This window comes from Lactuca sativa, chromosome 5 (assembly GCF_002870075.4).
Source record: "Lactuca sativa cultivar Salinas chromosome 5, Lsat_Salinas_v11, whole genome shotgun sequence".
NCBI classification, from domain to species: Eukaryota; Viridiplantae; Streptophyta; class Magnoliopsida; order Asterales; family Asteraceae; genus Lactuca; species Lactuca sativa.
Window position 1 is genome coordinate 348,128,507 of NC_056627.2, and position 17,170 is coordinate 348,145,676.

The 17,170-nt window shown below is 35.8% G+C and overlaps 1 protein-coding gene across 1 annotated transcript; it reads right to left on the reverse strand.

The window, feature by feature from the left end:
• Window positions 1-3,626: 3,626 nt before the first annotated feature.
• On the reverse strand, window positions 3,627-4,574 carry LOC111898357 (PRA1 family protein B3). Its single transcript, XM_023894282.2, has one exon. It carries the CDS (start codon window positions 4,493-4,495, stop codon window positions 3,845-3,847), a length of 651 nt encoding a protein of 216 aa, XP_023750050.1. The 5' UTR covers window positions 4,496-4,574; the 3' UTR covers window positions 3,627-3,844.
• Between the last annotated feature and the right edge of the window lie 12,596 nt (window positions 4,575-17,170).

Sequence of the window (17,170 nt, forward strand, 5' to 3'; positions counted from 1 at the left end):
GAGATGAAAAGTACGTGATGAAGTAAGATGAGTATAATAAGACATGCTAAGAGTTAGAGATATGAGAGGAACAAAGCAAGAGATCGAGAAGAGCATGCATAGAGCTAGAGAAGAGCAGAGAAAAATAATATGAGATAGAGTATGGAGAGAAATAGAGATAGAGGCAGAGATAGATTATGTGTAGAGTATAAGTTGGGATAGATTATGTGTAGAGGCAGAGATAGATTATGTGTAGAGTATAAGTTGGGATAGATTATGTGTAGAATATAAGTTGGGCCTGAGAAGATGTTAAGGAAAATAGAAGAATAAGTGTATGCTATTAGAGATCAATAGTAGAAGATATGGTATGAGAATGAAAGAATACAATGTTTTTGTACATCCATGACTATTGTCTGTGATATAAAATGATTTTATTTTTATGAGTTAATAGAATTCCGTAAATTTTTAGAAATAACTCTTGTTCATAGAGAGATAATGAGAGAAACGGACTGATTTTGTTTTGTTGGATGCCATTTTTTGGAGTCTTCTAGAAGGTTCATAGATCTTATCCATCAAGTAAAACATATGGCCGGGTCCAAAGCAAAGTACACTTACAACCACTATATCACAAACCTCGTGTTTAAATTCTAATGTTTCATGTCTACACCGCAATAGTCTCTCTCTCTCTCTCTCTCTCTCTCTCTCTCTCTCTCTCTCTCTCTCTCTCTCTCTCTCTCTCTCTCTCTCTCTCTCTCTCTCTCTCTCTCTCTCTCCTTGTTTCATCATTTTTCATAATTTTTTGGTCTGGCCTAGTCCCGCCTGCATGCATGCATTATCCCCATCGCCCTTCGAAAAAGACTCATCATAAAAGTCTTTTTCAACTTCAATCATAATGTTATTCTCGTTAGCCTTGTTTCATTTGGCATCTTAACATCAATCTAAGTCAGACTTATAACAATTTTCCTTTATTTATTACACAATCCTTACGCATGTCTTTTTTCTTGGATGATCGACGAAATGATTTTTATAGAGAAGGAACCAAACTTATTGAACTAAAATGCACTCATCGAACTCTGACTCTAAAATTGGGTATGGTAGAGGTGGAGTTGGAGGAGGAAAACATGTGTTGCTTTATGACGTAGTTATCATCCTTGAACTAGATTGCTTTCATTTTCAACTATCCTCGCTCAGGCTCCGGCTCAACATCATGTAGTGCGGATCAACTTTAATTTCTATTTTTTGGTCTAATTATCGACATCATAAGTCGGTGTCAAGTAGTAAACAAAATAGGACAATATCGAAGACACTTGATAATGGCGTAAACAAGGATGGTGCCCTTGACTAAAACGACATCAATAGGAACAGTGTGGACTTCTTCAAAACCCTGTTTCACTAGTTTGTTAAGTGTGAAATTGCAGAGGGGCGTGAAACGCTACTTCTCAGTTGTTGGGACATAGATTTTCCAATTAATATTAGCTTCATCTATCCCTTGTGAGAAAAGTGACCATTATCTATCCCTGTTGGGTGCTTTGGAGATTCAAAAAGGAAGTTTGCATTTAGTTTAATCCAAAACATCAACATACGGGCCTTATTTTGGGTGGATAACTGAGTTTTCTTTTTATGGTATAAGAATAGAAATAGCAAAATTTGTATTTTTTTTCTTTGGGTTAACCGACTTCAAAACCCAATAAGCATTTTGTAATTTCTAGCTTTTCTTGGCTTTTGTTTAATCTAATCATTGAGTTGTTCAAAATAGAATTCAAGTGGCTCGAAAATCATGTCACTGTCGGGTCTAGTTTTAGTGATTCTAAGTTTTTTTTCTCAAGCCACTTAATTTGCCGCTATTCGAATCTTCAAAGTTGGAAACAACCATCAACTTGATGATTAGTTATATCCCGTTGAAACAATAGTTTAGTACTTTGGTTAAATGAGACATCGATTAATCTACAGGTAAGATGTCATGGCCTAAATCCTATTAAACAATTACACTACTTATAAATAAATTGAGTCGTACTTAAAAAAAAAAAACTATTGTGCCCTTATAAATTATTTTTTAATTAATTTTTTATATATTTAAAAAAATTAATAGACCTCATATATTTATATATCTTCTCACCCTAAACATGATACCACATTTTAGAAATTTAATTTGGGTCTCATCGGTTCCCATCTCATATCTCATCTTCCTCAACTTCTATTTCTATTTCATTTCTATTTTTAGTGACATCGACGTTTTCACCAATTCTTCTTTTTCGATCCTGACAAACCAAAATCACAACCAACTGTCCCTTCATCTTTAGTGGGTTGTGTTGTTAGTTCGACAGAGTTGAAAGACTAATAAAAATGATGGGGAAGTCGTCGATGTCACTAAAGATAGAAAGGAAATAGAAGTTAAGGATGAAGGATGGGATGGTGACCGATGGGACCCAGATTAAATTTCTCAAATGTGGTTTCAGGTTTACGGTAAATAGATACAGATATATGGGGTCTATTAATTTTTTTAAATATATAAAAAATAAATACATAAATAAGAAATTTAATTAAAAAAATAAATTAATAAGGACACAATAATTTTTTTAGATACGACAGGAACCAAACGTGCAACAAAAACAAATAGTAAGGACTATCCGAATTAAAAAAATAAATTAGGGACCAAACGCACAAATCACCCCAAACCACAAGGACCAATCGTATAATTTACTCTTACTTTTCATTTTGTTGGTATCTTCGTATTTGGAACTTGTTGAAAGAAAGCGTTCACAAAAAAAAAAAAAAAAAAAAAAAAAAAAAAAAAAAAAAAAAATAGATAGTCAGATATAAATAAACCGAAAAATTAATTACCTTAATAAGTCATATTCTCTTACTTTCCCCGACTTCTAAAAATTATGTTGTGTGCAGTATTGAAGATGATGATAATCAGAGTAGTTCTCTAATTATCTCAAACGGTTCTAATATCAATCTCATCATATAATCTTCTCATGGATATTCAAGGGACAGGTACTTGCAATTTAGTGAGTCAGGGCAATACAAAAACACATAATTTCACAAATAAAAAAATAAAGGTATTGCATAAAAAATTAAACACGGGCAATATTATACTAGTTCAAATTCTTGAAATGTTTCACCAATTCCCTCTTTTTTTCATTTACCATTTCATCGAGTGTCATTCTAGTTCTCCCATGTCATGGAACCCTTAATCAAAAAACAAGTTTTTCATTCGATACTATCTATAGCAACCAAGTGTCAACATACATCAAATCTTCCCGTTTAAGATGTGATCTTTATTTTTAATCCTTTCATCTATTTGTCTTTTTACATGTTCAAAGGTAATCAAGTATCTTATCATGAAATCAGATAATCTAAATTATAGATAATTAGTTTATGCAAGATCTGACAAACCAGAACTAAGCAAATCGAAGGAAGGATCAGGCAATTGGCGAACTTAGTTCGAGTTTAAGTAATTTTTTAACTAGCCAATCAAAGTTCGAGTCTCAATGTAGTTATGTAGGCGATCTTGGTGTATAATGTGAACATGAACAACGATTCTGCTACTGCTTATGGAGAAAGAATAAAAGAATATGATTCCAACATAACTTCGACTGAAATTCTAGTGAATAATTACTTCGTTACTTTTCACATATGAAAACTTGACGAACTTCATTACCGAATTTTCATTTAGTTGTAGTAAAATAAATAGAATCAATCAGGAATACTTATACAAATCCAACAATCTACTATTATGTAGCCGAAAAATCATGAATTCTGCCAGATCTTACACCAATCTAGCTACAAGAAGCAATAGGGATCTAAAAATAATGACGGAATAATCGATGATAGTTGCATCTCAGAGAACAAACTTATCTGTTCAAACACGCGCCATCACATCGGCTACGGCGGCGGAAGTTGCAGCTCCGGTGAACGAGGAAAACAGTCCGGTTCCAGGGATCTCTTGATCGTCAAGAAATAGATCTTCTGGATCTCTAAACGCACCGTGGACGCAGATGATCCCTAGCCCTATCAACGAAGCCGACATGAGAAGTGAACCGACGCTCGTGAGAAAGACAACGAACACCGTGAGAACAACTAAGATGCCTAGAATTTCTTTGTCCGAGAAGGTGCGGCCGTTGATAACAACCGGCTGATCGGCAGGACGGAAGAGGTAAAGGAAGAGCCAGGCGCAGAGGAGAGATACAATCGTGAATAAAGAGAACGGATGGGAAAGAAGAGAGAACGCGAGCACGCCGGAGAGTAACGTTAGATAGTTGACGCGAAAGTAGTTGAAGTTCTTGCGGATGCGGGATGTGGCGTCGGTGAGCGAATCTGGTTTAGAGAAGGCGGTCCGGTCGATTAGCTCGTACCAAGGGCGACGGCGAGCGAAGGCGCGTCTTGTAGACTCGGTGAGGCGAGCTAGGAAAGCGCGTAAGGCAGGAGTTGCGGAGATTGTCGACGACCAGGCGGCATTGCCGGTGGTGGACGACGGAGGATCTGAGATCGGGAGTGATTGAGTGGAGGACATGGGTGGAAATATGTAAAAAGTTCAGGGGTGTTCTGGTCAGAACGATCTCAATTTTTTTGACTTTGAGAGGACTCTAGTACAGAGAAGGGGTATATATACCATGGTCACGGAATTGATATTTTACGTCATCTGTAACGCCTTTTTAAGTTTGATGAATGTTGACCGTTGATGGTAAATATGGACGATGAAGATTTGACGTGTTTTCTGATGTACGCGTTCTGGTGTTATGATATTATTTTAATGTCATGGCTATTTCTCAAAAAAATTAGTTATTACATCTTTATTTTAAAAAAAATGGATAATGAGTTGAGAGGGTATCATACTATTGTTTTTGGTCACGTTTGGTCAATAAATCTTTTTTCTTGCTCTAATAGCCATTTAACTTGTTGATTCGTGTAAATTTCCCCCCTATGACCAATTATAGCCGGTTTCAGCGGTTGCATCGGTCTGATGTGACTATTTTATCCTAAGTGGCCAATGAGGTGGCATATAGGCCCCGATTTTGCCTCACATCCTCATTAAAGTTAAGAGTGAAGTCTCATTTGGTCCTTAAATTCGATTAGGGCACCAAGTCTCATTAACCCCCGATTTTGTCTCCTTCAATCTGCAATCGATCTCTATAATGGCTTCATCAGAATGCCCCACTGATCGAAACTTTATTATAGTGGATTTCCACTACAATGGAACGTTTGCACCCAACCCATTAGTATACTTTGATCCCCCAGACAATCAGTAGGAGATGTTGACTTCAGTGCATTTGAGTACGAGGAGTTCATGGAATTCCTTAAGAAGCTCACCAATACTAGAAGCAAAGAAATCTACTTTTGCCTTCCACAAGAGTCTTCAGGGAATTCATACACTGGTGAATGACGGTGATTACAAAGAATTTTTGGATTTGGCTTATGCAAATAAAAGGAGAATGAATGTGTATGTGGACCACTATAATGAACCAATCTTTGAATGGATTGAGGAAGAGGAAAATGAAGATCAAGACTACAGATGTGAAGAGGATGAAGACTCAATCTTGTCGGACACTTATTCTGTTGACCATGAAGAAGATGATGCTGAATATCCATTCCCAGCCAACAAAACCATGGGTGACAGGTTCTTAAACAAACTTTGTCTACATACATTAAATGTAGATGATGCCACATAACTGATCTAACAGATCATAGCACATACCACATAATATTATCCTACCCTCTATGATGTCAATCTAACAGATCATACTAACATAACATAGTCAATAACAATTCAAAGCGTCGGCCTTGGTGCCTTAGACCCTTGAGTATAGTGAGGGTAACTCACCTCACAATGTCGCACTGAAAATGATAGGCTCAAACTCTCGAATCACCAACAAGAACTCCACTACCTATAGATACCATAAAACCCTTTTTCCATAAATATCCAATTTACCAAAATACCCCCAGAGGTCAACTGGTCAAACCTTGGCCAAGGTCAAAGTCAACAGTCCATGTTGACCCAACTCGTCGATTGCAGTTCACCGACTCGTCGAGTTCTTCCTGAACTCGAGAAGTCGTTAAATCCTAGGTTGACTCGTCGAGTTCCCTTATAACTCGTCGAGTTCCCTTATAACTCGTCGAGTTCATACGTATCCAAAGGTTGAGAGAAACCCTAGCCGACTCGCCGAGTCTTCGACTGACTCGCCGAGTCCAAGGCAATCTTCAACGAACTCGCCGAGTTGTTCATCAACTCGTCAAGTTCATGCCCATCTTCATATGACTCGCCGAGTCCCTTCAATCCTTCCTCCATAAAGATGTTTTTTAAGCCATGCTAAGGCTCCATATTGTAGATCCAGCTTCCCAAGGCATGTTTATCACATAAAGTTGCAAACTTTACATGCATGCAAGGCTCTAAAGGATCTAAATGACAAATCTAAAATTATAATGGAGTTTTACACTCAAGGAGGGCTTCATGCAGGACCCAACTCGAAACTTTATGAACCTAGAACGCAAGAAGGGTCCAGATCTGAAGTTGCAACTTCAGATCTAGCTCATACACCACAATATCATCATAACCAAGCCAAAAATACCCTAAACCCCACCCAAATGAGATCTAGAAAGAAATAAGGTAAATGTGACGACTTGATACCTTCAAATGATGCTAACTGAGGTAGATTTCTGATCCCCACAAGTTCCTTGCTTTTAGCCACTTGTTTCTCCAAGCTTTCCTCACTAAGATTCACCTTCCAAAACTTATAACACACCAAAAGAAGCTCACACACGAATTAGGGTTGGTTTGGTTATCAAAAGAATGCAAGGGGGTAAAGGGAGGCTGTTGATCCTCTAAATAGGGTGCAAAACCCTGAGATTTAGGGTTTCATCTTCCAGCTCCTACTCATCGAGTCCCTTCTTGGACTCGGCGAGTAGGTCATTAAAACGCATGGACTAACCTGCTGCTACTCGACGAGTAGGGAAACCAACTTGTCGAGTAGCCCTTGAAACCAAGAAACTTTATATTGAATCAATACCTGAAAAGTCAGGGCGTTACACCTGTTCTAAGGCATTTTTTTAAAGAGGGAAGAGATTGTGATGCAATTGAAAATGGGGCGAGTGAGAGTTTCAATTATGCTATTAGGCATGCTAGAAGGAAACCAATCATCACTATGCTAGAGGAGATTAGGATATTTATGATGGAGAGGATATCAATCAAAGAGTAAAGGAATTGAATGGGATTTGACTATCTGTCCAAGTATTAAGAAGCTTATACAAGATTTGAAGGTTAAATAGAGGTAACATGTAGTTTTACAATTCAACAAAAGGTTTTTATTTGTTTTGTGTTATTAGTTATTAATTTGTAGTCGTTATTGCCTTATATAGATTGTGGGGGTTACTCCTTGTGGTTATCAAAAGTATGAAGTTAGGTTCAATGATGCAGCATATGGAGTGGATCTAAATGCAAAGACTTGTGCATGCAAAATATGACAACTTACAGGGATACCATGCTTACATGGAGTAGCTGCAATCTCTTCCCTAAATCAAGATGCAGAAACATATGTGTCCCAATCATACAGTAAAGAGGCTTATCTAAAATGCTACAATTATAGCATTAACCCTCTCAATGGTAATGATATGTGGCCAGAAGTTCCTTATCGAAAGTCTTTGCCTCCCAAAAGAAGAAGATTACCTGGTAGGCCATTAGTGAAAAGGAAGAGGGATGCAGTGGAAAGAGAGTTGAGTGGACCAGTTAGCCATTCTGTGACAAGAAGGGGAGCCCTGATAAGGCGTAGTATTTGCAAGGAACCAGGCCATAACAAGAAAAAGTGTCCATCTAAGCAGCAAACAAATACATCGGGTAAATGTCCCAATCATCTGAACATAATACATGATTTTGATAAGTAATTGAGACTTCAATTTTTTTCAGCACCAAGTTCCTCCAGGGGTAGTGGAGCAGGACCAAGTCAACCACCACCAGTAGCAGCAGCCCAACCACTACCAGTAGCCCAACCACCTCCACTACCACCACCAGCTGCAAGGCCTGTCCCAAGAAGGGGCCCAATTGGTAGAAGTGGACGGAGGCAATATTTTGAAATGATTGTTAAAATGGCATTGAGGAGGAACACACCAGGGGTTGGGAGCAGTGCAGAGAACCCTGCAGTCCTTGATTAAGTTAGTGTGTAGGTAGTGGGTGGGCACATCTTTTGTTATCAAGTTGTGATGTAAAGACAAAGTACTATGTTTTATTTATGTTTTTCTTTTGGATATGTGGGCACATGGTGGCCCTTCTTTTGTGGTCCCTAGTAGGAATCTTTTGTTCTATCTTTTGTGTATGCAGAAAAACTAATTACCCTTTATTTAATTCCAAATGTTGATGGAGTATTTTAATGAATCTAACCACCATATTCAATTACTTTCTTGTTATTTCTATGCATTGTTGTCTCAGTGATTCCATTACAGTCAAAGAATGGAATCATATATTGTCAGCTTAGCTAATATGACAGTTAATCATTTTTAACTACCAAGGGTAGTTTCGTCATTTTTTACTTTCTAGTCTGTTACAAGTTATTTAGACGTCTTGATGTGTAATTTTATTAATTTTACATATATGTAATAGTTCAGTAGATGTTTAGAAGAGAAATAAGAAAAAGTTTATTTTCAATCATCCTTTTCTCTCAAACCAATCTTTTGAACATCAACATATATGTATTCATTGTTATATGTATGCTACTTTGTGATTCCATTCCAGTGCAAATTACTACATTATGATTCCAGTCAAAATTACTTCTTTCTAATTCCAGTCAAAAGCTTTGCTAATATGATAGTTAATCAATTTTAACTACCAAGAGTAGTTTCATCATTTTCTACTTTCTTGTCTGTTACAAGTTAATTGGACGTCTTGATGTATAATGTTATTACTTTTACATATATCCCTTCATTCCAGTCAAAATTACTACTTTGTGATTCCATTCCAATCATAAATTACTACTTTGTGATTCCATCCAGTCAAAATTACTTCATTCCATTCCAACAAGAAGTTAAGATAATGCCTTCATTCCATTCAAACAACATCTTTCAATACATCATTTCACATCATTTAATCATATACATGATGATCAAAAACAGAAATCCTATGGTAAACTTATATATTTTTTCCTTCATTTCAATGGCATCAGAGTACTTTTCCTTCTTCATTTGTTCCATGTCTTCCTTCACCTTCTCTACTTCGGTCTTCAATGCTACTAATTTAGCTTTCATTCCTTCAACCACTTCCATTGTCGGCATTTGTACAGGTTCTACATCCAACCATTTCCAATATTTGCATTTACCCTTAAACACAAATAACTCATAATGAGATTTCAAATTAGGAAAAATAATCAGAAAAGGAAGAAGATTCAAGTGAAATAACTTACCTCATTGCACACCATGAAATGCCCCCCTGGATTCTTTGGTGTTGTTGACATTAGAATATGTGCAAGGAGCCCACAATCACAAGTTTTTGGATTGTTCACTATTGATTTCTTGCTTGATCAATTGAGGGATGATGAGAAGTTGTAGGTGATGGGTTTAGTACAAACAATCCTATGTGTGCATGCAACCCTAGTATTGGATCTATGTTTTCACTATTAGTTATACAACTTTATGAACACAAAAAGAAACCTGGCATGCTACTATAATTTTCGAAATTCATATATAAAGCTAGAATACATACCTTTTGTTGTTATATAGCAATAACAACTAGTTCCTTGAATTTCCTTAGCTCTTGAAAGCAAGTACCACAAGTGTAGTACCTCTAATGGAGTCACAAACACCATATGCAACTTGGATGAAGAGGAGAAGAAAAGGAGGCACCAAAAACGGCTGGAAAACCTAATGGAAGTGTTGTCCACGTTTTGGGGCTTAAGGGTCCCTTTTATACATGTAGGCTATTAGGGTTTACAACTAGGAAACCCTAATCTGACTGCTTAGGCCCTAAGCAGCCCATGGATTCCTTAAACATATCCCTTGGACGATTTCTAATGGGCTTCCCATAGAATTCGTTCAACCTATATATTATTAGGTGATCCATAGCCCAATTATAATTATCTTATAATTACAACTTCAGTCCCCTAAGTTTAATTAATCTCTTTTAGCCACAAAATTAATTCTTAATTAATTCTTGACCAATATTAATTAAACAATATGATTTCTCCTTTAATATATTATTCTCATAAGATATTAATAAATCATATCTAAACCTTTCTCTTCTTAAATCATCCTACATATTGCTATAGTGAAGGCAACCCAAAAGGACCATGCTCATAATCGGGTCAAGTACATACCAAAACAGTTATGGACTTAGACACTAATCCAACAGTCTCCCACTTGGATAAGTCTAATAACTATTTTCCCTATGACTTCAAAACCTGATCAGCAATCGTAGCTTTCAAAAGCCGCTGTCAACTCTGATCTTATCAGATAGCGTGTCCTCTAGATAAGGGATTATATATTCCTCCATTCTCAAGATATCGTATAGACAAAAGACATGAATTTCAATCATTCTCTCTATACTATTTCCCGACTTCCGATTCATGATGACTGATAACAGACTACAATTGAACACATCAACTTAGTCCCGGCTTGGCCAAGCGCTTAGATGTCATCACTAAATCATCGAGAGGCCCACATATATTGCTTTTATCCCACTTTGGGTAAAAGGAATGGATAAACTTCGACTCAAATGCTCGCTTGCATTTACTGATCGAATCACACACAACAATAAGTTTTATAACACCAACTTACTGGTGCGTTTACTTATTATCAATGTGTAACTGACCAACAAATAACAACTCACACGTCTCGGTTTCAAGAATATACAATATTATCGTCTCACTAATCACTCGTGATAAAACCGTGAAGTGATCCAAGTGAGCGTGGGTTTAATCCAATACTTTAATCTTATCAAAGCACTCACGAACTCTGCAGCAAACTTGTGCCATGTCTAAACACTTCAGACAATCTACAGACAGATTCATGACAGTCTTTATTCATACCTACTCCCAACGTATGACCAACTGTGGATGTTTGAATAACCTAGTTATTCTGGAAGTCAAAACATGCAAATTGAAACACGACAACAATACTTAATCCTATATGGCCCCAAACTTGTGAGAGTAAATAAAACCCTTCTATTTATCCACCATATTGATTACTCATTATTTATCATTTAATGTTTCGGATAATCAACTCATTACTTGAATTATACCAACAATTGTCCCATGCTCTAAACATGCACACTTTGTTTCCTATGGTCCATGCTTTGTGAAATAGATCACCTGAAAACTTTTCCAATGATGCTCATTTCACAATTCCTTAATCCTAATTATTAGTGTAGGAACACAAGGTTCTTGCCACTACTAGAATATGCTAGATTCTAACATTTTATGCAACGATCCCTTTGCAAAATCATAGTACAAAAGTCACCAAGACGTAGCTAATGAAATTACAAAGTATTTTCTTAGAAATTGTTACAAGACAATTCCATAGATGTGAAGTCTCACATTCAAAGTACATTCCTTTGAACATCCTTCTTGCATAAAAGTTTCTAATCTAGGCATAGACAATCAATATCCAACTCCCAATATGGAAACATTTCCACATTTGCCATATGACAACTCATTCTTAATAGAATCTTACCTATTCATAATAATGTCGATATGGTCCATCCAATACCATACTTTCAACTACTTACAAGCGATCAATCCTCAGCGAACTTTGGATCATCCTTTGATAGTTGTTTAAATTCTTTCAGTCAAAACCAATTCTATTCCTTTTTCCCTCTTAATGCGCTAGGCATTTGGAAAATTTTAGAATGGTAAAATACTATAGCATTTACAATCGATCCTATACCCGAAGCGTATGGGACACGATGCATAATGTCTTACATAAAGATATGATACTTTACCAATCTTTTGCCATAATATTTTATGTGTCATGTTCTCACAATTCGAACTATGAAGAGGGATGCCGTAATCATAATCGAATTTTAAGAACACACAATGTATCCTTTGACTGAAAATATTAAAATTTCTTAATCTAAGCTTTAGATTTTGAAACGGAGTATAATATTCTCTCCCTTAATTATAGCAAAACAACTTTTCAACCCATGCAACTTTGCAAATGGAATCTTTGTTTTTCTATAATTAATATTGCTAACTTGCAATACTCGCCATAACAATCATACAAGCATAACACTTATGCTCCCACTATCATGATGATTATCATATCAGCATAACATTTATGCTCCCACTAGCTTTGACATGTATTCAGAAAACAAATGAACTTTCAGAAAACAATGCCTATTGAATCTCTGAAATTCATATTTCTAATACCAGATGCTTCGATAAGCCTTTATCTAAGCTTCTTAACCTTATACACATTTGCCTTAGATAGCTCATATGTGTGTTTAAACAATTCATAACTTATGTTACTAAGTTCCAAATGTTGAAACTAATTGCCAAATCTCACAATTCGAACTATGGAAAGGGATGCCGTAACCATAATCGAATTTGAGAATACAATTTTCACAATTGCTATCTTCTTAAAATCTCTCTTAGTGAAAGCATTTCCTCACAATCATTTTCATGAAGGAGGGAATCTTATGACACTTAGATTTTATGGTGTATGAGTTCCTATCCATGTGAATTTGCCAAAAACAAGGTTTGTGACAAATCCAAACTCATATGGACTGAACTTTCTTAATCTTGATTTCTTGCCCTATGGTAACACGAGTGCCCACCATGCCTTCCAAGTAGTTTAGTAACTTGTCCTTACATATCAATTTACTTTCCATCGACTAAGGCTTTAGTCTGTATTCAAATGAGAACTCATAGAACTCATATACACAATTAACTCAATTGGAATGGCACAGAAACAAAACAATGTCAGCACGATAGGTTGTAAACCTCAAGTCGTGTGCTAGTGATGATCGATAAGGTTTATTCTTGATTTGTTCTTGAAACCTTTTCAAGACCATTAAGACTCCCACTGACTTCTTGACATATAAGATTCTCTTGTCAAGAAACATTTCTTGACAAACAAATATTCAAGAGTTAGTGAAGCATTTATCAAGACAAAACACTTCACACAATTGGTCCTAGTTGGTCTTTGTCTTATCCAAGACAGCACAACTTACCAATTTCAAATGTGCAAGAATAAGAAAACTTTTACAAATTCCACATTTGATGAGTGTTATAAACCTACTTAAGACTTTTCACTCAATGTCACAATCTTGACGCTAAGACTTGATATTGGAACGAAGTATGATTGACTTATTGATATATCCATTTCTACAATACTTGATACCTCTTCTTAGACATGCAAATGCACTAAGACTCACTTAGAGGATCAATTGAGATATGGTTCTTAATCATTAAGACTTATCATAAAACACAATAAAAGGTACTCTCCCTTCTTCTTAGAATAGAGAAACTTTTATCTTTCTGCCTACTTGATTCTTCTTTATTCGTTCTACTATTCATTGAAACTTTTTCAATCAACTCAGAATTATACTTAATCTTATAAGTATAATCATATTTACTAAGCTTTAGTAAATCATGACGAATATCTTTGTCACTCTTGTGGTGGACTTGATCAACACACAACCTTGTGTACTTGATCTCCTTGTCCTTTAATTGACACTTTGCCAAAGAATTAGTCTAAGTTTCCCAAATGTAAAAGTTTTTCATTCATCATACAATACACATTGCATGATTCCAAGTTTCTGTCAAATTGAAACTTGGGTGATGAGAAACTCTCCTTACTTGGTAAATTCTTGACACTTCCACAAATAATACAATTAAGAATCAAATCCATTATTGCTAATAATAGAAACATTCAAACATTAATTTTTCATACATGCCATTGCAAGGATAAATAAATAAGATAAAATCAAAATTCATTTTATTGCGGAAAAAATTTGTCCTTACAATGTAATTCAATTGAAAAACTATGTTATTACATATTTCTTAACAATCTATTCTAACTCCAAGTAGTAGCTCAAGAATCCATTCTTCAAGTAATGCGATCGAAATCCATTTCTTCATGATCAGATTCAGCTCACTTCTTTTCTCAAGCTTCCTCTCTTTTCTTCGATCCTACAAAACATCAAAATGTAATCTTATCACATCATGTATTAAGAATCTAGAATAGGAACTTAAAAGAGTTAGTTAATGGATTTTACCTGAAGCAGAGTCATACGTCTTGACTCTCCCATCTCTTAGATCTCTCAGATAATTAGGGCAGCTTCGTTTCCAATGCCCCTTCTCTTGGCAATAAAAGCAAATAGACTCCTTTGGCACAACACATCGGACAATCACAGACTTAGTTCTTTCTGGACTTCCAATGTTGCCAGTATCCATTGAAGTTTGGGAGTTTGATTCACTAGACAAATTTGCTTGACCAGCACGCCAAATCATTGTTGATTCAGCAGCTATAAGCAAGTAGGTGAGATCAATTAGGGTCACGTCGTGGTCCATCATATAGTACTCTCTAACGAACTCACTATATGATTCAGTAAGTGACTGAAGAACCCAGTCAATATCCAACCCACTTGAAATCTCAACACCCAACATGTTTAACCTATCAATGTATGACTTCATCTCTAAGACGTGCGCACACACAGGTTTCCCATCTTCGTGTTTACTTGCCAAAAGGGCTTGAGTGAGCTTGAACTTTTCAAGCCTTTGAACTGGGTCAGGGAGAATAATTGGAGGAGGTGGAGGAAGTGAAGCATGACTCTCATTTCCTTGATCGTATCTCGGAACGTCATCTTCATTTGGAAAGCTTGTTCCAAAGGATTTGGGAAGACTATTGTAAGATTCAGACATCTACAAAACGGGAGAAAATTCAAGTTAAGTTGATTAGAATTCTTGATGCAACACCCAAATGAAACATCAAGCTAGGATCCAACACAATACTCTACAACCTAGAAGAGGGATGCCGTAATCTAGTTGCAGAATATTTGAAGGTAGGTAAATGACGATTTACCAATTTCCACCATGAAAAACGAAAAAGAAGTTTAAGTTTTAAATGAATTGAAACTCCTAGATCTTTTGAGACTCATTGAACTCTTCAATGGCATGTTTAATCTCGATTATGCCCTACTATTCGTGACTGGGATGCCGAGGATCACAAACAAGGTGTGAATAACCATACGAATCACGTGGTGCACCCAATGTTACTATCACCTAATCAATGTGCCGGTTAGCCACACACGCTCCATTGATCTATGACAAACATCGAGTCACCCTTCGCTACCAATGTCATCCCCAAATTAGTGTGCCGGTTAACCACACACGCTCCACTAACGTTTGACAAGGGTACGAAGTGTAATTCCATGGGTTAGCATACAATTTCACCTTTTGCCTAAAGTAACTATGATTTGGGAATTTGAAAAAAGCATTTAGTTACTTTGTACTTCATTATACTTATAATGGAAGGTTTCTGTCCTATCCTACCCGTTCGGCTAACGACCCTCCACTAGTCAAGAGTGCGGTGGGTAAGAGTGGATACCCATTCAATCGCCATTTTATAGGCAATTTCCTTAAACACCCCTTATAGACTAGCTTCGTGAATGAGGCCTACTAACGGTAAGACTGAATTTTTAGTTATACATATATAATATTAAACTTTTAATGTTATATATAGTATAAGGGTGTATTTTACACTTTTAAAATACTAGGTGGTTTAAATTATACTTTTAATTAACCAAAATCATTATGGATTTATTAAATCTCTTTTAATTATACACTTAATTAATTTAATAAAACCATAAGGGTTTAATTTGAACTTTTCAAAATCAAGGTTTTGGATTTTAGACTTTCAAAATTAACTTTTAATCAACAATTTAAATTCCAAAACTTGAGGGCAAGTTTTGAAACTCTTCAAAACAATTAGGTTTTAATCTCACTTAAAATTTTGAATTTGAGACATTTAAATTAAAATTTTAAATATTAAAACTGTTGATTTAATAATTACCATAAATTAAACAATTAATTTAAATTATTAAATCACAAGGGATTATCTAGATCATGAGGATAATTACCAATTATACATCTAAGATATCCAAATCCCTTGAATCCCTCTCTAAATCACGAAAATAAGGGATGGGATAATTCAAGATCTTTAATTACCATATTTAACAATTAAAATATAATTACAAGATATGAGATTATCCAAATCCCTAAAATTTAGGATCTAACCTTGGGGAAGGAGGTAATTTCGAAATCCAAGGGTTGGGAAACCCTAGATTTCAAAATCTTGGAGGCTAAGGAAAGGATTTGGGAAACCCTAGCAAAAATCGCCATCTAGGGTTTAGCAACCCTAATTGCGAAAAATACCTAGCCTTTAGGGTTCATTAGCCATAAACCCTAATATGTCAAGTTCATAAATTTGAATAAAAGCTAATTGAAAACAAAAACCAATGGCTCTGATACCACTGATGGGTTTAGTACAAACAATCCTATGTGTGCATGCAACCCTAGTATTGGATCTATGTTTTCACTATTAGTTATACAACTTTATGAACACAAAAAGAAACCTGGCATGCTACTATAATTTTCGAAATTCATATATAAAGCTAGAATACATACCTTTTGTTGTTATATAGCAATAACAACTAGTTCCTTGAATTTCCTTAGCTCTTGAAAGCAAGTACCACAAGTGTAGTACCTCTAATGGAGTCACAAACACCATATGCAACTTGGATGAAGAGGAGAAGAAAAGGAGGCACCAAAAACGGCTGGAAACCCTAATGGAAGTGTTGTCCACGTTTTGGGGCTTAAGGGTCCCTTTTATACATGTAGGCTATTAGGGTTTACAACTAGGAAACCCTAATCTGACTGCTTAGGCCCTAAGCAGCCCATGGATTCCTTAAACATATCCCTTGGACGATTTCTAATGGGCTTCCCATAGAATTCGTTCAACCTATATATTATTAGGTGATCCATAGCCCAATTATAATTATCTTATAATTACAACTTCAGTCCCCTAAGTTTAATTAATCTCTTTTAGCCACAAAATTAATTCTTAATTAATTCTTGACCAATATTAATTAAACAATATGATTTCTCCTTTAATATATTATTCTCATAAGATATTAATAAATCATATCTAAACCTTTCTCTTCTTAAATCATCCTACATATTGCTATAGTGAAGGCAACCCAAAAGGACCATGC

What these genes read in the sequence shown, in the direction of transcription:
- LOC111898357 (XM_023894282.2), bottom strand. Translation starts at nt 4,495, where the DNA reads ATGTCCTCCACTCAATCACTCCCGATCTCAGATCCTCCGTCGTCCACC.